General features: G+C 44.6%; 1 protein-coding gene across 3 annotated transcripts in view; it reads left to right on the top strand.

Moving 5' to 3' along the window:
* Positions 1-14,295: 14,295 nt before the first annotated feature.
* Ccdc149 (coiled-coil domain containing 149) overlaps positions 14,296-26,910 on the top strand; it is a 98,100-nt gene continuing 85,485 nt past the window's right edge. For 2 of the 3 annotated variants that reach the window (XM_031342271.1, XM_031342273.1), the window contains exon 1: positions 14,296-14,690. In XM_031342271.1, the coding sequence (XP_031198131.1) occupies positions 14,643-14,690 (48 nt within the window). In that variant the 5' untranslated portion in view covers positions 14,296-14,642. The remainder of the gene's footprint in view (positions 14,691-26,910) is intronic. The other variant, XM_031342272.1, reaches the window with a different exon arrangement.

The following is a 26,910-nucleotide window of genomic DNA, read 5'->3' as shown; positions in this document are numbered from 1 at the left end:
AAACAAAAAGACTTCATATATTTATGTTCATTTAAGAAAATACTAGTAGTGATGTATTATTTTAAAATATACAGTTAATATGTTTGGAGTTATTTAAAATTTATATTGAGAAGAACGTATGTATTTTCAGTATTGCTGTAGACAAGCATCTACATAAGACTGTTAAATTGATTGTTGTTTTATATCAAACAACTTTTATAATACTCATTTTATTGCTATAATATTTCATAAATTTTAAAGAATATGACCAAAAAGGTATTGTAGGTATTGAAGGGGGAATCTCTGGGAGGAGTTGGGGTACAAAAGGGAAACAAGAATGTGATTTAATTCTATTTACTTCAAATATGTTTTTAAATGTTAACAAATTCAGATAAATTGAAATCATGTATCTTTCCTCATCATAATGCAATAAAACTTAAATCAATTTAAAAAAAAAAGAGAGAATCTGCCAAGAGCACAGTAGATTGGGAATGCTTGTCTCCATATTTCTTGGGGACAGAGGTGGGAGATTTGGTGACTGGGGCTGGCATCATTGGAAGGCTCTTTCTTTCCTATGGTCTGTAAGCACACAAAACCTAAATGTGTTGAGCTCCACCTATGCCCTATGCACATGACTCTCCTTATATCCAGCAACCTTGCATATGAATCAAACTCTCTTGGCCAAGCCACTGTATATTTGGGTCTCTGTACTAGAGTCTGGTTTTAATTCCAAATACACTGTTAAGAAGCTCCTGGGGCTTGCGTTGTAGATCTCAGTGTCCTTACTCTGGCTTAGGCTCAGGACTCCCCTCTCACCCAGTCTGTTGCCATGTCCTTCCATACTCTGTTCTCTGGTCAAATGAGTTTTCACCCAGTCCTTCTATTCCCACTCTCCTCCTCATCCTGACAAAGCCTCTTTCAGCCTAGCCTCTTGCTAGCTAACTTTTATATATCCTCAGGTCTTACTTACAATGACTTATATTTCCTATATTACACACTATCCTAACAACCCTATATGATTTGTAAAATTTAAACTTCCTTAGAATTTTCAACAATTGTTTGCACAGTTGTTTGAAATGTACTTCCCCACTGTCTTGTAGCAATCACCCAGACATACTCTGGATCTTTGGGCCCTGCCCTATCCCCAGTACCCAAACAATGCCCTATCTCATAGAAGATGATCACAATGTGTTTGTTGAATGCCATCGAATGACCTTCTAAGAAGGCTGACCAAGGTTTGTCAGTTTCATAATGACATCCATTGAATTAAGCAACATGTTACCTGTCCATATGAGTCCCTGGCTCCTTGACTTGCATGCACACTCGTCAACTGGTCTCTCCCTGACCTGGCTGTGCTCCTCCTGGGTCTGTTCCCAAGAGACCTGAGTGTCACCAGAGATGCTTCTGATAATAGAAGCTCTCTCTTTAAAAAATTGGTTTATGGACAAAAAAGTTCCAAGTATGTAGGATGCTGAGTTTAGCAGAATCTGTATGTAAATTGGTATTTTGCTGGTGATCAATCTTGTGCTAAAAATGGAAAATCAATACAAAAAGAAAATCTAAGGGGAAAAAAAATAAGTTGTAGACACTTTTGGTCCAATGAGTTTCTAAGTCTGAGGACGCTGCGTCCGAGACCAAGGTGACTGTATTTCAAAGGTGTGAGGGGAAACCAGACAGTCATCTCGCAGTCACTGGATGGCACCCTGATGAGAGACAAGCTCTGCAGGTAGAGTCTTCCCACAGCACTTGGCAGAGAGAGCCTTTGAAGTGGCTCCTTGGTGCTAGGAAGGGACTCATCAGATGTGAGTGGCAACTCAGAATCTTACAAGCTGCAGTTCAGTGAATTGCTATAGGAACAGAAGCCAACTCACTGGCCACTTGCTGATTGTAGGACCAGCAGTGTACTTGAGACATCAAAGAAGCATAGAAAAAAATAAAAAATGAGTCAAAAATGCCCATTTCACAGCCTTCAACCAGATAGCAAAATGGGTTGGCAGAACAAACACAAGTGGGTTGCATGGGGTGAAGGCAGATAAATACTGTGCAGTTACCCACTGGAACTTCTGGATGAGGTCACGGGGAGCCTTGGCAATGGTGAAGCATTCATTAGGACCCAGTGGATATGTTATAGAGAGAGACAGGGAGGCATTGCATTGAAAATGCAGTAAGCATTATGGACTAGGTTGTGTCACCCTTTCCAATTCATATGTTGAATCGTCCTGACCCTTATACTCCAGATGTGAGCTTCTTTGGCAATAAGGTCATTGCTGATGTAATTCTTTAAAATGAGGTCACACTAGAGTAGGGTGGGCACCAAGGCAATGTGGCTGGGGTCTTTATAAAAAGGGGAAATGTAGACACAGGATGATGTGAAGCGGCTGAGAGTAGAGATAGACAACAAGCCACGAAAAGAGATCTTTGAGTGAACTGACCCTCTCTACATTTTGAACTTTGAAATTCATGCATCCATCTAGAATTGTAGGACAACCAAATTGTCTGTTAAATCTACCCAGCTTAGGGTCACACCATCCCTAGCAAACCAACACAATTGCCTATTGCAGCGGTGAGGTGCATGGATCCTCTTCTCAATAGTTAGGTAGTGTTGGTGCATTCTTAAAACTCTTTATAATCCTTACTTTCCTCTTCTGAATGCAAGCAGGACACCAGACTTTCAACAACCCACAGGTGGCCTGCTGAGACTGCTATTCCCACAGGGTCACAGGCCAGTTATGGCAGGCACAATTGCTGCTAAGGGCCAGCACCTGTCCTGGATGGTGAGACCAGCATCAAGCATTGACTTGCTGAGGTTCTAACACCTATTGCACCAGGGCCCTCTCTCCCTCTTCAGGGCTTTGGTAACTTGGGCTATGGAGACCATGGGGAGGGAGGCACTGAGGTGCAGCCATAGAGAGCTCTTAGGAAAGGGGGCCCTATGTAGTGTCCACTTGGAGCTTTCCTGGGCTAGGTGCTCATTGGAGACAGGAGTGAGGGAACGGCTTCCTGAAGGCTAGTGGACCAGCTGTTATTTGTTAATATCAAGGGAAGTGCTTTGATATTTCTCAGCCAACAGAGCCCTCCTGGCTTTAATCTACTATCTTACTTGAGATTACTATTGCTGTGATAAAACATCATAAAACAATTTGGGGGGATCAAGAGTTGGGGGAAAGAAGGGTTTATTTGTCTTATGCTTCCATATCACTGTTCATTATTGAAATAGGTCAGAGCAGGAACTCAAACAGGGCATGAGCCTGGAGGCTAGAGCTGATGCAGAGGCCATGAAGGGGGTGCTGCTTACTAGCTTGCTCCCCTTGGCTTGCTTAGCCTGCTTTTTAATAGAACTCAGGACTACCTGTCCAACGGTGGCCCCATTCACAATGAGTTGAGCCTACCTACATCAATAACTAATTAAGAAAATGCCCTTCAGGCTTGTTTATAGCCTGATCTTATGAAAACATTTTCTTAATAGAGATTCCTTCCTCTCTGATGACTCTAGCTTGTGTCAAGTTGACATAGAACTATCCAGGAGATCCACCTTTGTAATTTGGATAGGAAGTGTCTGTCACCTATAGGTCATATCCTGAAGGCTTAGGTCCCAGCTGGTGGTTCCAATAATTAACACATAACTGGATCATAACGTCTACATCCTCATTAATAGATTTATCCATGGGTAGATTACAACTTGATTACGTTACTAGGAAGTGGTAGAAACATCTAGAGATAGGGCCTAGTTGGAGGTAGTAGGCCTTTTGGAAGCAATTGTTTTTGTGACCTAGATTTCATTCCCATTTCCTCTCTCTCTTTGCTTCCTGACCCAGATGAGAAAGCAACTTTGCAATAGATAACCTTACCCTTCTGCCAGGATGTTCTGCCTCACCAGAGTCTAGAACAGTGGAGCCAGCTGACCATGGACTAGAACCTCTCAAACTCTGAGACAAAGTAGGCCTTTATTCTTTTGACTTGTTTCTGATATTTAATAACAGCAAGGAGGATGTTAACTAATAACACTGCTGGATGAGGCTGGGAGCATTATCTATTGATAAGGACATAGTTGATGAAGGTTCAATAAGGTGATACCTGCTGAGTGTTTGCAAAAGTTCATGGGGGTGGGCCTTGAACTTTCAAGGCCATGTTCCATCCCATTTCACTCTCTCTCTCTGCTTCATGTTATGGTTTCAGCCATGCCTGCAGGCTTCTACACTGCTTCCTCACCATGGTGGTGATGGCCTCTGATCTTTCTGGAATAATAAGGCTAAATAAACTCTTCCTTCTATAAATTGCTATGGTAGTTTAAAAGAGAATGCCACCCTACCCACTTCCACAAGCTCATAGGTTAAAATGCTTGATCCCCAGTTAGTGGAGCTGTTTGGGAAGGATTAAGAGGTGTGGCCTTGTTGGAGGAGGTGTGTCATTGGAGTTTTGAGGCTTCAGAAGACCACACCAGGCCCAGTCTCTTTTTTCCTCTGTCTGATGCCTGTGGATCAGGATGTAAAGCTCTCAGTTACTGCTCTAGTACCATGTCTGTCTGCTTTCCACAATGAAGATACTAAATTAACCCTCTAAAATTATAAGCAAGCCTCCATTAAATGTGCTCCTTTATAAGAGTCTCAGTGGTCAGGGTGCCTCCTCACAGCAATAGAAAAGTGACCAAGACACTTTGGTCATGTTTTTTATCACAGTAACTGAAAAGTAACTAAGACAGTAGAGGTTCTATGACCTTTCTTTGGAGGACAGTTATGGCACTGTCACTAAGCTTTATTCAGAGTCCAGCTCAAATGCAAACTTAATCTCAGTGACCTTTCAGACTTTCAGATCATGTGGTCCAACCTACCCATTGTAGAGATGAGGAGACTAAACCCAGAGGCCATGCTGCCCAGGCCCCTCCTCTCACTGCACAACCAACTGTTTTTGTTTGTTTGTTTGTTTGTTTTTTCTGAGTTTCATCTTATTACTACTTCATATCTTTCACAGGGGCTCTGCTCCCTCCTTTACAGATGTCCCATGATCTGCTGAAAGGATTCTCCTCAGTCACACTTGTGCTTGCTGTGCCTTCAGTCTTCCATCTTACCTTCCTTTTAAATGGACCTGGTTTTCCGTTTTTTAAACATTTTTTTTTCCTCCAAAGAGTGTTAAAAATACATACATACAACAAACATAAAACCCACTTACAAATGTGTGTGAGTTCATGTGTGTGCAGTTGTGGGAGTGTGTTCACATACACGGAGGCCAGAGGATGATTCAGCTGTTGTTCCTCAGTGTCACCCGCTGTGTTATTCTAAGACAGTGTTTCCCACTGGTTTGATGTTTGTCAAGGAGACTAGGCTGGCTTCTTGGCCAGCCGCAGGGATCCCACCCTAGTCCTGGGATTACAAGTCTGCACTAGCATACAGGCTGTGTTTTGTTTGTCTTTAACATCCCATTTTTCTCTCTCCCCCCTTTCTCCCTCTCTCTCTGTATGTGTCTGTGTGATACACACAGTCCAGTGTGTGTGTATGTACACAGAGTCCAGAAGATGGAGTTGGATTTATTGGACCTGGAATCACAAATAGTTTTAAGTTGTCTGATAGGGTTGCTGAGAACTGAACTCCGGTCCTTTGGAAGAAAGGGGGGTGCTCTTAACTGCTGAGCCATCTGTCTAGGCCCCTAGGATTTGAAGATTATATACTTAAAAACATTTTTTTTTTTTTTAAACACAGGTTCTGGCGATAGAACTCAGGTCCTTACTCTCACAAGACAAGCACTTTATTTGCTGAGGCTTCTCCCTACGTCCCTTTCACGTTTATGTATTTCAAATCAGCTGCTGGGTGGGCAGATAGTATGTCACGTGGTAGTTGTAGCGTCCACTCCTCAGGTGTTCCCAGTTCTCCAGTACTGCTGGGGATCTACCTGCCTGTTATGCTCTGAGAGGTTTGAGGTTGTAGCACTGGTCCTAACTTATAGCCTAAGATGTGCTCAAAGAAACCCTAGTTGAATGAATTGAGTGCTCTGTTTGTCAAAGGAGAAGCCACTAAGACTCTTATTCACCCGTCTATGTTGGGTTTCTATTGCTGTGACAAATACCGTGACCAAAAATAACTTGGGGAGGAGTAGGGATAATCTCTTGTGCACTGTGTAAAAGCATTGCCTGTTAATAAAGAGCTGAATGGCAGGAGAGAACGGCTGGAATATCTGGTGGAGAGAGGGGGACTCTGGGAAGGAGTCAGGTGCGGGACATTTGCCACCAAGACATGGAGAAAGTTGGGCGTATGAAAATGAGGAGAGGTAGCCAGCCATGTGAAGGATGCAGAATAGTACAAATGGGTGAGTTGTCAGCTAGGTGGGGAAAGAGCCTAGATTAAGGCCGAGGCATTAATTCATAAATAAATATGCCTCTGTCTCATTATTTGAGAACTGGGGTAGACATAGAAAAGAAAGGTCCAGGGAGGAAAGGGTTCATTTCTTCTTAGAGATTGTGGTCTATCATTCAAGGAAGTCAGGGCAAGAAGTCAAGGCAGGATCTGAGACAGAGGCCATGGAGGCATGGTCTTTACTGGCTTGCTTGTTTGCTTAGCCTGCTTTCTTATACCATCCAGGACCAACCATCTAGATGCTGCACTGTCATCTGTGTGATGGGCCACCCTCTTCAGTCATTAATCAAGAAAATAAATGATCCACAGGACAATCTGAGGGAGTTTTCTCAACTGAGGTTCCCTTTTCCCAAATGACTATAGCCTGTGTCAGGGTGACATAAACACTAGCCAGCATATCATCTTAATGGAGCTTTTTCTGTATCATGGGAAGAAAGGGGCTTAATAAGTGGCAACAGCTGTGCTCTGTGAAAATACAGATAGTTAAAACATGTGCTTTCTCCCTCAAAAATAAGACATTTTGATCTTAGTTTTTACTAAGAAATTTACAAATAAATTTCTTATTAAAATTAAAAATTAAAATTAGCTGAAGAGATGGCTTAGCGGGTAAGAGCATGGACTGCTCTTCTAGAGGTCCTGAGTTCAATTCCCAGCAACCACGTGGTGGCTCACAACCATCCATAATGAGATCTGACACCCTCTTCTGGAGTGTCTGAAGACAGCTACGGTGTACTCACATAAAATAAATAAATAAATCTTTAAAAATTAAATTTAAATTTATTAAAAATAAATTTAATAAGGAAATTACAAGCTGGCAGTCATCCTTGCTGGCATGCTCCATGTAGAAATCATGCTTGCCATCTTTTTGTTTTGTTGGAGAACAAAAAGAAATTTGACTCAATGAGTTTGAAGCACTGTATGAAATGTTACCAAGGACTAACAGTTTTTGCCTCACACAAGTTCTAAATGTGATGAGATCATACCCAGCCTATGAAACATCTGCCTCACCATCTCTATAAGCCACGACCTTGGGTTTCAGATATCCTCCTTGTCTTAGTTAGGGTTTTACTGCTGTGAAGAGACACCGTGACCAAGGCAAGGCTTATAAAGGAAAACATTTAATTGGGACTGGCTTACAGTTTCAGAGACTTAGTCCATTATCATCATAACACAAAGCATGACAGGGCGCAGGCAGGCAGACATGGTACTGGAAGAGCTGAGAGTTCTACATCTTGACTCCTTGATCTTCCTAAGGCAGCCAGGAGGATGGAGACTGAGCATAGGACCTCAAAGCCCACCCCCACAGTGACACACTTCCTTAAACAAGGCCGCCTAAAAGTGCCATTCCCCATGGGCCAAGTATATTCAAACCACCACATCCCTCTTTGTCCACATCTAGAACAAAGCAGCCATGGAAGCTCAAAGAAGGCCTTCCTAGTGCATTCAAAAATGAATGTAGCTTTGGCAAAAGGCAGGGTCAGTGCTGGGAATATTTCACTCAAAGGATAATGAAGGGGGCTGGAGGAATAGCTTAGAGCAGTGGTTCTCAACCTTCTTAATGCTGCTTCCCTTTAATACAGTTCCTCATGTTGTGGTGACATCCAACCATGAAATTACTTAGTTGCTATTTCTAATTTTGCTACTGAGCCATGTTGGTATCTTAGTCCCTAAGACCATAGGAAATACATGTTTTCCGATGGTTGTGACCCATTGGTTGAGAACCTCTTACTTGGAGGCTAAGAGTACAGGACCAGGGCTGTATAGAACCCACATCCTGGCTTACTGACTCCAGTTCCAGGGGACCCAACATCTCCTCTGGCCTCCCAGAGTACAAGGCACCACACAATGCCCTTATGTACATGTAGGCAAACATTCAAGCATACAGAATAAATATAAATATATGTTTTAAACAACAGGGATGAAGGGAAAGTGGTACCCTTTGGCCTGGGGCTGCATCTTAGCGGCGGTTTTTCTTTTTGGCAGTGGGGGATGACACCCGAAGGCTCGTATATGCTGGGTGAGCATTCTGTCTCTGAGATATTCTCCTGCCCTTGGCGTGTTGACTCTCCTATTTCAATTCAATTGTAAACTGCAAAGCAAGGTCTGGCCCAGAGAAGCAATTCCTAGACTTTGAAAGCTTCCCTGCACTATTTGGCCACAGCCAGGCCACAGAGACTGCTATTGACTTGGGAGAGCCACATTAATAGACAAATGTCATGACCTGGTATGAAGGGTGGGGAACAGAAATCTCCCATCTGCAGTTCTGAAGGACAGCCTAATGGGCAGCAAACCTTTTACCAGCTCCAGACAATTCTACGGAATACCACCTTTCACCTTCTCTGTCAAAAGATTCTCCCACCGTGCAGAAGGAAAAAAAATATGCCTGTCACTTTATTAGCAAAGTCTCTGCACACAGTAGGTTCTAGAGAATCTTCTCCCCCCATCCCCTTCCTGTTCATATAAGCCTGACCATAACCACTGGGTAAAAATCACTCCCCGACCCTCAGACGAAAGTGAGACAGGAGGCCAATGGAGGTGATCTTATTTTGGACAGTCTTCAGCTTTTAAACTTTTTTCCCCCCTAAGTTTTCCAGAACGACAGGGTCAGTGTGTTCCTGGCCCGCAGGAAAGGCCAGTGGCCCCCAAGTCAGGCGTTTCTATTTTCAGCTCCCCTAGTACAGAGAGCAGTCACCTCCCCTCGCTGAGGGCCATACAGCCAACCCTCCAGCAGCTTGGAGCTTGCAGCCTCTCTGCATTTCCATTTCCATAAATTTACATCAATTTTGTGCTGAATCATGGCCCCCAACCCCCTCAGAAGAGATGAAACACATTATCAATAAGTACAACAAATTTGAGTGATCTGAGTGCCGAGTGACTTTATCTGACTTTTCCATTTAACTCTTTCTGTGGCCAGGACTCTCCATTTTCCACAGGGCTTGGGGTTGGATTTCCCTGGCGCCTGGGGTTTTCAGGTCTCCTCCTTACTTTCTGGCTTCTTCATCAGGCGCGCAGGACCAGCCTCTTCCTGGGTCCCTCGCCCCCTCCAGCTCATTTCCTGGCTTTTCCCTTTCCTCCTGCCATCTCAGTCCCCCTTCTCTCAACCTCCCTCTTCCGCCTCCGCCTCTCCCTGCTACAGCCTCCCGCAATGCCCAAGCCAATCACGCCCAGACGTGCTCCCTCTCGGGGTGACAATTGCGTCCCGGAGCCTGCCAGGCGGTCATCAGCCCCACTCAGTGGTTCGGAGCACCTCTGCGCGGTTCAGCGGGAAGTGGAACTTCCTTCCACCCCCTGTTGCCCGGCTGATTGGCAGCCAGCCGAGCTGGAGGCGGATCGTGAGCGTGCATGATTGCTGCTGGACAGGGAGGGCTTAAGTGGCAAAGGCAGGGAGGCCCCAGGAACTCCACCGGCTAACACTCACAGCGTGCTGAGAATGAAGAAATAGCCTGAATCCCATATCTACCCCTCTGCTGCCTGGTCCTCTGCAGGGAAATGATGAATGAGGTCCCTCACAGAGTGTCCCTCAGCAGTGGAAGCAATGGACTCTTGTTTTTCCAAAGAATTGAGGCCCATGGTCAAGGGGACCTCAGGTCCCAAGGCTGTTCAGGAAGCTCTTCCCAGGAACCTAAACATCTATTAGTTGTCTGTCTTCAGCTAAAATCAAGAGCAGCCAGCCCCCGGAGGCTTCTAGTAAGGAGGGTCAAAATGAGCCTTTCTTAGGAACAAGTGCTACCCACAAATCTTTAAATTCGGTAACGCCGATGAAACACATGTGTGCGCACCCCACCACCAGCAAACCACAACCATTAAGAATCATTATCTCTCTTAGTTGGATTTCTTAATTCAAGTAGGAGAAAGAACTAGCCCTGACTATTGCCTCAAAAACTCAGAAGGAGAGGGCCGGCATATCTCTCCAGGAAAACTACCTCCTTTGATTTAATGAGAACTCTGACATTTTTCAGCATGAGTGACCAAAATCCAAACAGACAATACTATGGAAGTATTGGAAGCTCTTGGGACTGGGCCAGATGATCTTGCTCAGCAGAGAACTTTTTCTTTTCCCAATCTTCCAGAACCCTTTTTGATTTGGTTTTATTTTTGTTAGTATGTACTGGTTTTAATTTCTTAGGTTGAACTATTCTAGAATTTCCTATATAAATACCTCTCAGACTTTGAAACGTGAGAAGTGTCATTCAAAGGCATCCAGGTGCTTTAGCCACTTCAGGTGTGTAGAAATAAATCAATTAAATTGGTCTTGGGGCTATGAGTACACATGAAGAAATTGGGTCCCCAGAGATGATTTTTTTTTTAAAAAAAAAGCTAAGGGGATACAAAAACAAAAGCTAAAGCCATTTTTTTTTTCTGTATTTTGTGCCAGGGTGGCAAGTGGAACAGAAGGGCACTGTCTTTAAACTGGCCCAGTGTGCACGGGCACTGGGTAGGACATTTAATGCATTGCTTTTGTCTGAGGTGAAGACCGTTGGTAAGTGGTTTTATTTATTATTTTATTTTATTTTTTTCTTTGAAAAACCACAATATAATTAGCTTTGTTTGCATCAGCCAGGGCTGGCATTGACGAGGTGTCTAGAGGCCTTCTGGTATAGGTGCCTAAAAGCTTAAACTGGATTTAATTATTATTATTACTCAATGTCAGGCTACATAAATGAAAAGAGATAAAAAAGAATGGCTTGCAGCTCCACTGCCTTGCTCTGTGATTCTATCACATCTTCCCAGCAGAGCTGGTGGGAGCTGGCACATGAAATCTCCAGTAAACCCCAGTAGCACAGGATGCTGTCTCCACTTCCCTGGAAGGTTTCTCAGCCTGCTGTGGAGGGGGTGGGGCAGAGGCCTGATGCACTTTGATTTCCTGCACGTTTTTTTTTTTTTTCTTTGAAATACTTCGATCGTTGTCTGTTATTTTCAGGGAGAAGAAAGCAAATCACAGAGAGTTATCTTAAAGGTCCATGGCTTCCAAATGAAGGCTCCTCTGCTCTTAGCACTTCATTGATTGCCCATCCTGCTGCCTAAAATATCAGTGATGGCTTCATGCAGCAGCTGAGCTTAAAGAGTCAGCTAACCCAGGTATCCAGAAGGGGCTCTCCCACCTGAAGGCCAGCAGAGAGCAAGGCAGATGGCCCAGATCTGCCCACTCTCCCTACCGTCTATTTCATAGACAGGTCAGAATGGAAGCAGATGGTTTGCCAGAGGGCAATATATTGGCAGACAGTACCTTGCTTTTTAGGTAAAGACAGGCTGTGAGGAGTAAAAGCTTGGCATTGAGTTAATTAACCCTAGAGGTTCTATTGCAGGATGACCTCTTTCCAGCGTCTTGGATTGCAAACATGATGAGCTAGGTAGGCTAGAATGGAGAGAAGGCCAGAAGGTTCAGTAGCATACTAGTTTATCTTCTCCCCTGACCCCCACCACCATCAGGACAGGGATCATGGGCTGCAGTGGTCTTCACTTTTTCTAGGATGACTTCGGGCCCAAACCTAAAAGACCCGTACAGGTAGACTGGCTTCTTCTCCATAGTCACTTCCCAGTCAGTCAGTCTATTGTAGAAGCTTTTGTGCATGATACCTGTCTCAGGGTTTCTACTGCTGTGAAGAGACACCATGACCATGGCAACTCTTATAAAAAACATTTAATTGGGGCTGGCTTACAGTTCAGAGGTTTAGTGCAATACTATCAAGGCACAAAGCATGGCGGTGTGCAGGCAGACACAGTGCTGGAGAAGGAGTTGTGACACACCTCTCCAACAAGGCCACACCTCCTAATAGTGTCAATTCCCTGGTGACTAAGCATTCAAACCAATGAGTCTATGGAGGCCATTCCTATTCAAATCACCGTAAGACCCTACCAGACTATGATGTCAGGCACAGATGCTTCTTTAAGGGCTGAGAAGAGAGTCCAACCACTAAGGATCTTTCTTCATCATCGATACCAATTATCTGCTGATATACAGCAAACCAGCCCTAAACACAGTAGCTTGGGCACTGCTTATTTACTACCCTACTCTGTGGGTCGTCCAATTGGGTAAGGCTAGCTGGGCAGTTCTTCTGCTATCTTAGCTGGGCTTACTCCTGGACTTGTGTCAGATGGGAACCTCACACATGTGGTGATTGGTTGGTGGCTGTCTGTCCAGGGAGTCCAGTGACATCCAGTAAGCCATTCTGGGACTGCTTTCATGGAGATGCTCACAGGTTCCCAAGAGTACTATGCAAAACTAAGCCCCACCCCCAAAGGCACTGAATGACTTGATTATTCTAATACATTTGCAAACATTGCTTGGGCAAAGCAGATCAAATGACAGAGCCCAGGATGAGAGATAATGGAAAGGCTGCCATCTTGGAAACAAGAAAGAAAAGCAAAGAACAGAGCTCAGTGTTTTCCATTCTCAGGCATGATACTTCATCGTATAGCATGCTGGGGCCAAGGTCATTTCTCCACAGTTCGGCACCCAGTTTCCATAACGGATAAGAAAGAGAACATCCACATCACAGAATTGAACCTCTATCAATAGGAACTGAACATGTAAATCCATGGTGGCAGTGAGGCATCTACAGTTGTCAAATGGATTTACCAACTTCTCAGGCCATCTACTTGTTTGTACAAGCTGTGTTTCCCCAAGTATGCAAAGCTTTCTTTTAGTAACTATGGTGGAGGCAGGGGCATTCATCTGAGGTTCCCTCTAGAGATCTCTAGCCTTCCTTCCCATGAATAGTTCATGGAATTATCTTTATAAAGATGGTTTTTGAAAATTTCATACAATATATTTTGAATATTCTTTGTTTTTGTTTTTGTTTTTGTTTTTTTTTTTGGTTTTTCGAGACAGGTTTTCTCTATATACCCCTGGCTGGCCTGGAACTCACTCTGTAGATCAGGGGCTGGCCTCGAACTCAGAAATCTGCCTGCCTTTGCCTCCCAAGTGCCTGGATTAAAGGCGTGTGCCACCACTGCCTGACATGAATATTCTTATATTCTTTCCTTTGCTTCAAGTCCTCTCACACCTCTTCTCTCCACCCCCAACTCCTTAATCTTTCTCTCTCTTAAAAAACAAAATAAACAAAAGCATTTAAAAAAATAATCATGGCATTCTGTTGTGTTGGCCGACTAGGACTGAACCACGGGGCCTGCCTTGCAGTGTGTTTGTCACTCTGTTTAAGAAAGCTGATTTTCCTTCTCCCAGAAGCTATCAGTTGCAAATCATCTCTTGGTTAGGGGTGGGACTTTGCGGCCATGTCTCTTCCCAGTGCTGGGATTTTTTTTTCTTTTTTTCTTTTTTTTTTTTTGTGTGTGGGGGGGTGTTCTAGACAGGGTTTCTCTGTGTAGCCTTGGCTGTCCTGGAACTCACTCTGTAGACCAGGCTGGCCTCGAACTCAGAAATCCTCCTGCCTCTGCCTCCCAAGTGCTGGGATTAAAGGCGTTCACCACCACCTGGGATTTTTGTGTCTGACTTGGGCTTGAATGGGTTTTGAGAGTCCATGTGAGCCCCATTGTGCTTTCAAACTGAAGTCACCCACCATCTCTGACTCTTGCAGTCTTTTCACCTCCTCTTCTACACAGAACCCTGCATAGCACAATCTTCAGCTCCTCTCTTAACTCATGCTAAGTCCCACCCACCATCAAGTTGTTTGGCCCTACTCAGAATTTAAAGTTTTATATTTAAGTTTTGTACTTACATTCTAATATGACATCAGATACTTAAATGTTGGTTGCTTTAAAAATCAGTGTAAGTGTACAGTATGGAGGGCTTCATTCGTATGCTCAACCAAAATGTGTAGAACATCTATCTACTGCGTGCCAAGGTTGTTCCAAGGCTTGCTTACTCAGGGAAAAGAAAGGCCCATCCTTGGTGGAGCTTCAGTTCCAAAGATAGAGAGAGGCCTGACCTGGCAGGGGATGGCTGGATAGGGGAGTTCGGCTTCTTGGCGTTGGGGGGGGTGACACCCACCTGTTCGCCAGACTCCCTCCCTCACCGCAGGCCTGGGAATGCTCGAGTCTAGGATTGTGTGATGGCTCCCATCCAGGTTCCCTTCCCTAGGAGACCCAGCTGGTGGCCCGGGGTCCCCGGGGTGCCACGGTTGGCGCCGGCCCCGAGCCACTGTAGGGCAGTGGTTGGGGCCCGGCTCCTCCTCCCCTTCCTCCGCGGAGGCTGACGTGGAGGCAGCGGCGCGGGCGGCCGCGGGAGGCGGCGGCGCGGAGGCTCGGAGGTGCCGGGCCCTCTCGGGGCTGCGCGGGGCCGGGGTGGCAGCGGCGACAGGAGCCTGAGGAGGAGAAGGGAGGCGGCCGTGCAGCCGGTCCGCGCAAGCCGGAGGGGACATGGACGGCGATCGGACCGAGAGCGACTGGCAGGGGCTGGTGAGCGAGGTGAGGCCGGGGCTCCGGGTCGGCCTCCGGAGCCGCTGCAGCGGGTCCCCAAGTCCGGTGAGCCCGCGGTAGCAGGTGGCCGCGGCAGGACCTGCAGGTGCACCGTCCACCACGCACTTTGGGGCCTGCGGGGGCGCCGCGGTCTCCCGCACCATCTGGTGCCAGGCTTTGGGGAGGGGCCTTTCGCTCGCCAGTGTTTGGCCTAGGATTGGAGAGACTGAGAAGCCCTGGGATCCGGGAGGGGGAAAGAGCCAAGCCCCACCTGCCTGCCTAGTCACCACTGTTTTGGAGGCAAGCGATTGGATGATTCCTGGTGCTGAAAAGGTGACGCCTGAGGGACTATCCGGGCCCTAGGGTAACAACTGGGCAGGTAATGTGACTTGGAGCAGCTGTTAAGTGAAAGAGTTTGGCGTCCTTGCAATGGTCGGTTCATGTGTTCACTTACCCCACTCACTCAGCTCCTGTTTCCCGCACCTACTAAGTGTGTGTGTGTGTGAAGTAGTGAAGCCATTCACTTCTCAAAGGAAAATGAGACGGGTACAGAGGTGATTTGACCTGTGGACAACACCATGCGCTCCCCTCCACCCAGAGTTTGTTGGCTCTGGTTCAGCTGCTAGCTTCTCTAGGTGAAGTTACCATTCACCTCCCCCACCTGTGTGCATGGTTCCTCCTTTATCTAGCCACTTCACACCCAGAATGCTAACACAGTGTGTGTAGAGCAATGAACTCCACCACTTAGAGCCACGTACTTTAGTCCCTTTAAACATTGGTCTAGCCCTGGAAAGGATGATCCATTGTGTCTCGGCCCATGGACCATCTCTATCTTCTCTGTCAGGCTTTCTGTCAAGGAATACATCCACTGGGAATCTCATCTCTGGACCCACCCAGAATCATCCATAGCAGTAAAAGATGATGGAGGGGGTTCTCCATGGAAATCCAGTACTGGGCTTTGACTTAGAAGGTACAATATTCTGGTTCCAGTAGATCTGTGTTGAGGATGGTCCTAGTACTTAATTGAGGTAGAGGCAGGAGGATCAGGAGTCCAAGGCCGTCCTCTGCAACATAGTGAGTTCAAAACTCTGCACAAGACCCTATTCCCCCACCTCCAAACAAACAAACAATAAGTCAGAAGTTACTTAACACTTCCGTGCTTAGAAATCAGTGGTCACCGAGTCAGAAGATGCTTCAGTACCTCCTGCCTTCAAAAAACACATGAGTTTTACTGCTGTAGTCTGGGAAGAAAGCCACTCAATAAACAATAAAAACATCTTGAGAAAGGGACTGTAATCAAAGCTAAATTGTACCAGGGGTCCCTTCAGGGTGCCTCCCAGTGCCAGGCGTTTATTTGGACTGACTATGTTGCATGGTGGTGGTATCCTAGCTAGACTGTGTTTTTAATTGGCTCTCCAAAGCCTGTTCTTTGAGCGCCATAGACAGAAGGCAATTGATAAACGTTAGCTAAATGAGCCCACAGGTTCTGAAATAGGTCTTCTAAACGTTGTTCCATCCATCCCAAAGTATTGTTGATGTTATAACATATAAGAACCATGCAATCGTGTTATAAAAATGTATAAAATTCTCATGTCTTAAGTTCATAATTTTGTATACATTCCTAGCTATCTTGGGCTACATGCTATGGAATAATGGAATTTGTTGTCTTATAGAATTGTATTAAAGACCCCTACAGTGTAAGCATGAGCAGAATTTGCTTTCTGCCTTAGGTACTGATGTCTGCCTCTTGACTATGCCCTTCATGCCAGTTATTGTACATAAAGCCATATTTTCCTTAGCGGTTGAGCCTCATTCAACAACAATTTATATAGGAATCACCTCTTAAATAGGATGGGAATCAGGGCGGTGGCAGACCAAGGAACGTGTTCTAAGCCACACCACTAAAGTGGAGGAAACATGACTGGAACCCTGGTCAGTCTGGCCCTGGGAACTTGCTTGGCACTATGAGGCAGTGCTTTATATGGCTTGTCTACATCTCTCATTAAATGGTATGCCTTCCAAGGCAGGGGACCATATTTAATCCGTCTTTGGATCTGATGCAAATGGATCAGCTTTCTCAAAACAAGGCCTGAAGATTGGAGTCATTCTGGATGCTCATGAAAGGACAAATTTCTGGTCTTCAATTTATTGCTGTGAGTGGAACTTTGCTCCCCAAACACCCACAGATATGACTGAGGTTTAGCTCCTCGTAACTATTCATATGTTTTTCTTTGCAAGTGGGGTCTTTGTAGATCTTGGCGAAGTTGAGAATCTTGCAATGAGACCATCTTACATTTAGGGTGAGTCCTTAATCTAATGCCTAATGTCTTTTTACAGAAAGGAGAGAGAGGCTCGAGACGCAGAGACACGGGGAAAAGGCTATAGGAAGACAGAGAAAAAGCATATGAAAACTGTCAGAGATTAGAGTAGTGCAGTGCAAGCCGAGGTGTGCCCACTGGCACATCTACTTTCCCTGACCGGGAGAATACGGTTTTTGTTTTCTTTTTTTAAGTTCTACTTGGTGTTCATTTGTCATATCAGCCACAGGGAACAAATCTACCTACTGCTGGAAAGTGATGAGAAGTTTGTGCTGAGAGATTCGGCCCCTAGTCCTTTCTTGAAATTCCAGCTGCCCAGGAAGGTCCCTATCCACTTTTTTAGCTAGGGTTCTCCGGGTGTCAACTGGGCCTGGTATCTAGAGCCCAAAGGCTGGCAGCGTTACCAAGAAATTTGGGGACCTAGAAGAAGCAACTTGGACCAGGACCAAATCAGCTTTGTAAAGGAATACCATCTCTTTCTGCAGAAAGTCCGGATTTCAGTCCCTACACCATTTCCCTTCCCGCCTGGAGCCCTGGCTGTCTTTCAATTGGTTTCCTCCACTGGTTTGGACATGGTTTTTATTTAAAATGAGCCTACAGAGATCAGGCCATTTCCCCATTTTTAGGGTGACCAGTGGTGACAGCCCTGCTGTAAACACTCTGCAGGTGAAAGATTCATGGCTGATGCTCAAAGCTGGACGTTCAGTGCCTGGAGAGGTGCAAATTGCCTCTACGTGCCATACATGCCAAGCGTCAAGCCTTAGAGAAACCACGAAAGCAACCACACACATAACCCATGTCTTGTATTAATTACTTTCCTGTCTCTGTGGCCAATTAACTTGACAAAGATAACAGAAATGAGGAAGGGTTTATTCTGGCTTATGCTTGCAGACAGTTCAGTCCATCGAGTCAGGGAAGACTTGCCGAAACAGAGCAGTGAACTTAGCTCCCTCGATGGCTTTCTCCCCGCTTTCCACATTCATTACTCTAGGCCCCTGGTATGGCATCGTTCTGCCCAGATTCAGACTGGATCTTCTCCCTTCCATTATTCTTCCTGGAAATGCCCAAACAGATATGCCCCATCAACCTTCTCAGGGATTCTCAAGTAGTCAAGTTGACAGTCGTCTCTTAGCCTAATCACTGACTGAAATTTGGTTGGCTCATTTGGGCATGCTGTATACAGTGACCGTGAGGCAGATGAAAAACAGTTAATCCTCTATCTTAGCTCCAAGCCACGGCTCTTTGGTTTCAATAAACTCAAAGCCAGTGTAGAGTTCAGGCATGTGGTCAGTTAATCCGAAAACTCAGCTTTTAGTTTTAGTGGTGACTTAGACTCTGAAGGTATTAAGATGCTTTAGGAAAAGCCTTGCTCTACCTCTTGCTTGGCCCAAATGATCAAAACCTTGAGCTAAAATGGCTAAAACTCAGAAGTAATTTTATCAACTGATGCTATGAATTAAATTGTGTGTCAGCTGTACTCCTCTATACCTATCAGTGTGACTTTATTCTAAAGTAGGGTCTGTGAGAAAGCCAGGATGTGTTCTTACTGCATGGACTCTTGAAGACACAGGAGAAAGATGGTCAGTTAGTGACCTAAACAGAATTTGGAGTTAGCATCAAGTGAAGGAACACCCAGGCTTGTCAGCTGCCAGTGCAAGCTAGTCAAGGCAATAATGCAACTTTACTTGGAGTGAACACAGATCTGTTGACACTTTGGTTTGGATTTCTATCCTCTAGGACTACGAGAGAGCTGATTTCTTTTGGTTTGCCACACTTGGTGTATGGTAGTGTTAGGGTAAACCCTACCTAACATATCCAGTAACTCTGTGATTGCGTGTGCTTTTATGCACTGCTGGATTTAGCACACAAAGGATTCCCTCCCCCCTCCATATTTGGGTCTGTTTATTTTCTGGACTCCCATCCCATCAAGTTCAAGTCCAGAGAGAAAGTGTAGTCACTTGTCTAATGTCTCATCAAATCCTAGGACACTACAAACACCTTTAATTTCTTATCTTTGTCTCTGTCTCTTTTTGCCTCTCTCTCTCTCTCTTCTCTCTCCCTCCCTCCCTCCCTTCCTCTCTTCCTCCCTTCCTCCCTCCCTCTCTCCTTCCTTTCTTCTTCCTTCCTTCTTTGTTCCTTCCTTCCTTTCTTTCCCCCTTGATCTCATGGTGATCTTCTTCCCTCCCTGCAGCATTGGGATTATAGACGTGAGCCATTATGCCTGGCTGTCAAACCCCTTTGGAGATCACTGTCTTTTCCTATAGGGATTGCTTAGCAATGTCGATCTGATGTTTTTAGGCCTAGATTTGTGCACATTGATCTGCTAAGGCTCCATAGACTGAGAACAGGGATAAAAAAGATCCCCCAAATAAAACTGGGGGACTAAACAAAGAAAAGAAGAGCTGCCAGGCAGCTCCTATGAGCCTCCTTGTTTTCTTTCCCTAACCCTTAAAAGGACAATAAAAATGCTCACTTTTTTTGGGGGGGGGAGATTATTCTGGAACTCTGTGTGTACAGCAGGCTGATCGCAGAGATCCACTCTGCTTCCTGAAGGCTGGGTTTAGGGCTTGTACTACCATGCTGGACTACCTTAGGTGTTGTAAAGATAAAAACACATTAATGCCTGCTTGTGCTGAACCTTGTGCTTGGCAGGTGAATTTAGACAAATGAGCATAAACTCCAGCTTTGATGAAGGTAAAACGTGGGTCTAAGGAACTTCACTTTCTATGAAAAAATGGGTGTAGCTGTTAAAATCCAAGTTATCCACTCTCTCAATGTAATATTTTAAACAAGATAGGCATCCATGTCTTTCATGTTACAGTGCTGCAGTCCAGGTAGGCCTACCCTCTGCTCTGTGAGTCATTCAGAGCCCAGGCTCCTTCCGTCTTGTTGCTCTACTATAATTTAAGGCATGGCCATCAGCTGGGTGGTTGAACTCAGAGGCTGCTATATATCCCAGCCCATAAGAAGGGTAGAAGGGAGAGCACAGGTGGAGTCCAGAGCAGGCGCTTTCCTTGCCCGAGGGAGGGATGGAGAGATTTTATATCTCTTCTGGTCACAAGCCATTGCTTGGAGTATTGTCATATGACCAATATTGACTGAAAGGATAGAAAGCTCTATCTTTAGCTAGATACACCCAACTTGTATTTGAAGGATCCTACTAAAAGGTAGTGAGTATCTATGAACATGGAAAGAAAATTCATCAAAGAAAGAGGTAGATAAATTGAATTTTATCAAAATTAGAAGTTACTTGGCTGTGAAAGACTTGCTTGATAAATGCAAAACAAGCCATGGGTTGGGAGATGGTATGTGCAGAATACATATCTCATACCCAGAATATATAAACAATTCTTATTACTAAATAAGAAAATAAGCAATCTAATTTTCCAAATGGGCAAAGTTAAGTAGATGCTGCTCTGAAGAAGAGATAGGGATGGCAAGTAAGCACCTGCACAGATGTTCAGCATCATCAGTCACTAGGGAAATGGAAATTGGAACCACAGGGAGAAACGACAACACTCCTGTTAGAATGGAAAACAGCAAACAAACTAATAAAGAACCAGCAAGATGCAGAGCCAGCAGAAGTCTCCATTGCTCGAAGGAATAGACCTTGGTAGTCACTTCTGAAAGCAGTGTGTGTGTGTGTGTGTCTGTGTGTGTGTGTGTGTGTGTATCTGTCAGTGTCTGTATGTTAGTGTATGTGTGTGTGTGTGTCTGTCTATGTCAGTGTCTCTGTGTTAGTGTATGTGTGTGTGAAGCGTGTATGGGTGTGTGTCTGTCTGTCTATGTCAATGTCTGTGTTAGTGTATGTGTGTGTGGAATGTGTATGTGTGTGTGTGTGTGTGTCTGTCTGTATCAATGCCTCTGTGTTAGTGTATGTTATGTGTGTGTGTGATGTGTGTGTGTGTCTGTCTTTATCAGTGTCTCTGTGTTAGTGTATGTACGTGTGATGTGAGTATGTGTATGTCTGTCTGTCTATGTCAGTGTCTGTGTGTTAGGGTATGTATGTGTGATGTGAGAGTGTGTGTCTGTCTATATCAGTGTCTCTGTGTTTATGTATGTGTGTGTGATATAAGTGTGTATGTGTGTGTGATGTGATGTGAGTGAGTGAGTGAGTGAGTATGTGTGTGTCTGTGCATGCATAGAGGCCAATGGAGGATACCCAATGTCCTGCTCTATCACTGTATGCCACATTCTCCTGAGACAGGAGCTCTCACTCTCCCTAGAAGTAGCTGGCAGCTAACAAGCAGCAGAGATCTTCCTTGCTTCTCCCCACTTTTGCTGGGATTAGTGCTAGAGTTACAAGCATGTGACACACCAACAGCTGCCTATTTATGTGGATACCGAGGATTTGAAATCAGGTCCTTATGTATGTACAGAAAGTGCTCTTATCTACTAAGCCATCTTTCTAGCCCTTCATATGTTCTCTAAACACACTTTTATTAAACCCCATACTTGTTTAGTGTATGCATTTGATAGTTGGGACTTGAATATCCACCCAGTGATAGATATTACTGAGACCAAAGAATAAAGAAGTCTTTGAAAAGCCAAAAGCAAAGTGATAGAAAACCCTTGTGGTTTGCCTGAGCTTTGTAGTGATGTGAAAGAGGAACTTGGGGGAACTTTCTGGTTTGATGGAAAAGTCCTTTATCTTGATTATGGGGGGTGGTTATATTGGGGATGGCCATATTGGGGGTGGTTATAAGTTTATAAAACTTCAAACTTTAGAAAGATAGTTTTCCCTATGCAAATTACATGAAAATACTACAGTGTATATTTTTCTTTTAAAGAGGAGGCAGTGGACATTCAAGGCAGCCATTGCTATTGACAGCCTTACTCTGTATCTTTGTAGTTCAACTCAAGAGATTTGTATCTAAATGAGCCATGCATGTTCCCTCCTTAGCCCTCACTCCCTGCCCCCCCAACACTCATTATGCTAGGCTCAGCATCCCTTCTAAGAGACTAAGGACCAAGTCCTCCTTTGCAGCCTGATTCTGCCCTACCCTTGATGTAGGATATACTTTCTTATCTCTGGGAGGTCTTAGTAGAGGGAGCTACTGGGGAGCCATTTATGCTATGACTTCATGAGGGCAAAGCATTCAAAATGGAAATGGCCATCCCTGGGTTCTGCTGGGCTTCCCTTCTCTGAGACAGAAAGGCAGAATGTCTGGCCTCTTAAAATGAGACAGACACATGCAGGGAGAACCAGGGCAGTGACTACAGGAAATGGAGGTGACAAAGGAAGACAGAGTATCCTGTTAATGTTTTGAAGAGTTCACTCCCATTAGCTGATATTTTTATTTAATAAAAGGACAATGCACAATAGTACATAAGCTGGGCAGAGGAGCAGGCATAAAGGAAGTAGAATGTGAACTGGATCCCTTCCCTCTAGCTCAGTGGTTCTCAGCCTTCCTAAGGCTGCAGACCTTTAATACAGTTCCTCATGTTGTAGTGACCCTCGACCACAACATTATTTTCGTTGCTACTTCATAAATAATTTTGCTACTGTTGTGAATATAATGTAAATATCTGTGTTTTCTAATGGTCTTAGGTGACCCCTATGAAAAGGTCATTCATCCCCCAAAGGGATCATGGACTACAGGTTGAGAACCACTGTTTTTAGTTAAAGAGGGCAAAGACTACCATGAGCAGAGATGGGCCTGAGCTGGTGTTTCCTCTCAGAGGAAGCATTCCAAGAAGGGGCAAGAGCTGCTTGGTTGGAAGATAGCATGCATTGTGGTTAGATAGACAGGGTAGATCAGTGATAGATCAGGTCACAACAAACGGATTCAGAGGCTAGACCGCAGGGTAGCTGGAACAGAGAGGAACCAAATGCTTGTTCAGCTAAAGTCCAAGTTGATGAAAAGTACTTGGGGGCTAGGTTTGTTTCTATTGAACTCATGTGTCACAGAGCTTCAATCATCTGCCGGGCACGTTGCCAGGCAGTGGGAAGATATAAACACTGTAGTTCCTCCCAGGAATCAGGGAGAGACAGGTAAGGGTGAGCTACCACTGATCTGATCTTGTCCTCCAACAGCACTCTTCTCACTTGTTTTATGTGGTCTAGAGAAAGGGCAACGATAGCCTGATAGCTCTGGTTTTGAATGAGTGACTTCACTAAGTATAGAGTAAGTAAAAGAACAAATAGCAATTAGCAGAGAGAGAGAGGAGTTGCAGATAGATGGTAAAATATTAAGTCAGTAGTGTACAACATTAGCAGACTCAACTGGAGTAGTACAGCTGAGAGAACTAAGGGGACACCATCAAATCTAGACCTTACAAAAATCCAGCAGAAAATAAGACGGGCAAATCTCACTAAGGCACTCAGTTGTAGTTTGCCCTCCAGAGTCCCAGGCCAAGCAGTGTCCCATCAGCTAGGCCTTCAAGCGAACCATCAAATAGCAGCAGGTGGAGATGACACCATTTAACGGCTAAGAGATGGACTGGGGAAGCTGGGGCAGTCGGCTGGAAGTGCCAATCAACAGTCTCAGGTGGCGGGTCCTCTTTACCCTCCCCAGAGATGAGCTTTCTATAGATGAACAGCAGGCCATTTTATACTATGGGATAAACACTGGTAACCACGCTTGGAGATAGTTTTACTTTCTAGCTGTTCACAAGAACATGATATTTTAGCTTCTTAATGATTTCCTTTCTCTACAATATAGAGGTGGGGGCAAATCTGACCTAAGACAGAGGGCTAAAGAAGACACTGGATATAAACATGCTTGGGTCTGAAGTGTGTGTGTGTGTGTGTGTCTTTGTGTGTCTGTGTCTGTGTGTGTGTACCTTTTTCTAGACTCAGCTTCTCAGTGAGCTTGAACAGAACACAGCAATTTCCCAATATAATTTGTATATTGCAATGAGGTCCTAATTATTCTGTACTTCTCTATCTCTCTACTAGACCCCCAAAGCTTTGAACTTCTTGGGAATAAGTAACTCTAACTCTTTAATTTGCAACCTTATACTGAGTACCAGACTTGTCCACTGTAGGGAGGTATAGTCGGAAGTATAGACTATATGACCACGTCAGTGCTTGAAAGAATGAAGAGATAAGCAAGTGTGGTGGGCATTGAACACAAAGGCAATGAGGAACATTTCGTAGGGAGATCCTGCAGGAATCATGGCAAGCTGGATGGGCAGTGGAGTGGAATGATGGGTAGCTTGAGCATCGTGGTACTGGGAATGACAGGAGGTGGGGGCACAAGAGCTTGGTAAAGAGAGAGTGTGTGTTCTATTTTGAACTCTGCATTGTTCAGCTTTCTGGGAGTGCTTGAACTCTTGTGAGGAGAGCAGAGTGCTCACTGGGAATGCTTCTGATGAGCAGCTATCTTTGTAGTGGCAGGCTAATTTCAGAGTAAGTTTATTAAAATTAGCACATGGAGGGGGGATTGAGTGCATCTGCTATTTTTAACTAATAGGATTCATGTTCTCTCCTATGTGGAGAAATTCACATATGTACTTCTAAATTTGACAATTTCTTACTCCTATTATGTTGAGAAATTAACTGAGTTTCACACTGAATAAACTACATTGGCTGAAGATTGGAAGAGGACTGTGGCTAGTCTCTGAATGAAAATGACCAGAGTAAACGATGTTTCGTATGCACAGCCTCTTTCCCATCAATCACACTGAACTGGGCCTGTTAAATGGCCATGCTCTGGGGAGACTTGAACAATTGTCTGTTCACCTATATAGGGGCACTGTTGATAGACCAGAGAAGAGATTCCACTCCAACTTGGTGATACAATGGATTTACTGGGGTTATTTACAAGAGCATGGGTGACTTCAAATCAGCTGTTTTACCCAAAAGCCCATCCAGCATGATGACAACTCGTAAATATCCATATCCACCTAGTATAGGGATGTCCGTCTTGCAGGCAGCTCCACTTAAGAGTTCCTCTTCCCCTACCAATCGTTCACTATTTATATAACTGCGGAGAGGAACCTCTTGCCGTTTTCTGAGATCTTGAGTCTTCTAGACTTTCTGAGGTTCTCTAAGCCTTGTGAATTTTCCTCAGCTTCCTACTTCTCTCTAGGAAGTAATGTTTCAATTTGGAAGAAATCACTACACAGTGCCACTTTGGGTGCCTCATGGCAAATGCTTGCCCTAGTAGAGGGCTTCTGCTCCTATTGTGGACAAAACAGCATCAAACAAAATGGCACCACATGTTGGATCTTTATGGTTCCCAGGGAACACAAACTATAATGATTTAGATAAGAAGTGTCCCCTACCCAAGACTCATGTGTAAAAAGTTTGAGTCCCCAGTTGGTGGACTGCATCATAGAGAGGAGGGTTGGATCATGAAGGTTCTGACCTAATCAACAAATGAATGAATGAATGACTGCATAGATAGACTTATAATTTGATATGTTATTGACAAGTGATGGAAAGTAGGAAGAGGGGCTCACTTAGAGGAAGTAAGCCACTTGAGGGATGTACTGGAAGGGAGTGTCTGGCCCCAGAATTTTCCTCTTTCTCCTCTGCTTCCTGGCAGCTATGAGGTGAACTACCGTACTCTACCATATTCCTCCTGTATGATGCTTCTGCCTTGACACAGGCCTGAAAGTAATGGGCCCAGCCCACCTTACATTGAAACCAAGAACCTTTCTTCCTTTTAAGTTGTTTATGTCAGGCATTTTGTCATGGTAATGAATGGCTGATCAACACACCTTTGGCTGATTTTTCTTATTTCATGTCACCTCATTTAGTCGACTATTTCTATTATCTTATCTATTTTATTGCAACAGACATCTTAATTTTGCTTGAATATCAGATCTTCTTCAATCTCGTCTATGTTCTATACAAATTACCAGTTAAGCTACTTTAAAAACAAAACAAGAAGCAGGTTTTATTAATCTTCTCTTACTTGGAAACTTTCGGTGGCTCCCCATTTTCTGATACTTGCTTCATAAATTGGCTGGTTCAGCCAAATAGATTCTGCATACCTCCTGGCTTCCTCCTCCTTATACACTGACCTTACTGGGGTAAGGCTCTTGTGTTCTCCCTGGTCAGAGCCCTTCTTGGTTCTTAACATTAGGCTGAAAAGGCAATTCCTCCTCTAGTGGTTTGAATGAGAATTGCTCTAATAGGTTCATTTATTTGAATCTATTGAATGCCTATGTCAGGGGTTGGCACTATTTGAAAAGGATTAAGAGTGTGGCCTTGTTGGAGGAAGTTTGTTACTAGAAGTGGTCTTTGAAGTTTCAAAATCTCATGCCAAACCCAGTTTCTCTCTCTCTCTCTCTCTCTCTCTCTCTCTCTCTCTCTCTCTCTCTCTCTCTCTCTCTGTCTCTCTCTCTGGATCAGGATATAGTTCTCAGTTACTGCTCCAGCACCTGCCTGCATGCTGCAATGTTCCCTGCCATTATGATGATAGTGGACTAAACCTTTGAATCTGTAAGCAAGCCCCCAATTAAATGTTTTCTTTTATAAGAGTTGCTTGGTCATGGTATCTCTTCACAGTAATAGTACAGTGACTAAGATGCCCTTGAAAACCATTGTGATCATTAGCTTGAAGCCAGCCTTCCTTTCTCATGCATCTTACCTGAAAGTGCTACTCCATCAGCACTTGCCTGCAGCCTGAGAGAGAATGGACCACCTCTGTGTACATGTGTGAGCTCCTGCAAGTTTAGCGAGTGCTTGAGAGATAGGACAGGAGAGTTTACAGAGAGCCAGTAGACAGTTTTAGAATGCTGACACTTTTTTGATGTGACTGCCTAGGAACACAAGTGGACAGGATTGACTCATTTTGGGCTATTTGATTTTATCCTCATTTATGAAAAATAAAAAGTGGATGGCCCTGACCACCTACCGACTCACAGTTTGATTAGTGGTAGGTAGAGCTCAGCATTGTTGGATGGATCTTCGCTCCCCCAGTTAAACTTGGTGCAAAGGAATGGAGGTCCATGCA

This window comes from Mastomys coucha, unplaced genomic scaffold, assembly GCF_008632895.1.
Source record: "Mastomys coucha isolate ucsf_1 unplaced genomic scaffold, UCSF_Mcou_1 pScaffold22, whole genome shotgun sequence".
NCBI classification, from domain to species: Eukaryota; Metazoa; Chordata; class Mammalia; order Rodentia; family Muridae; genus Mastomys; species Mastomys coucha.
This window is presented reverse-complemented; position numbering and strand designations above follow the sequence as displayed.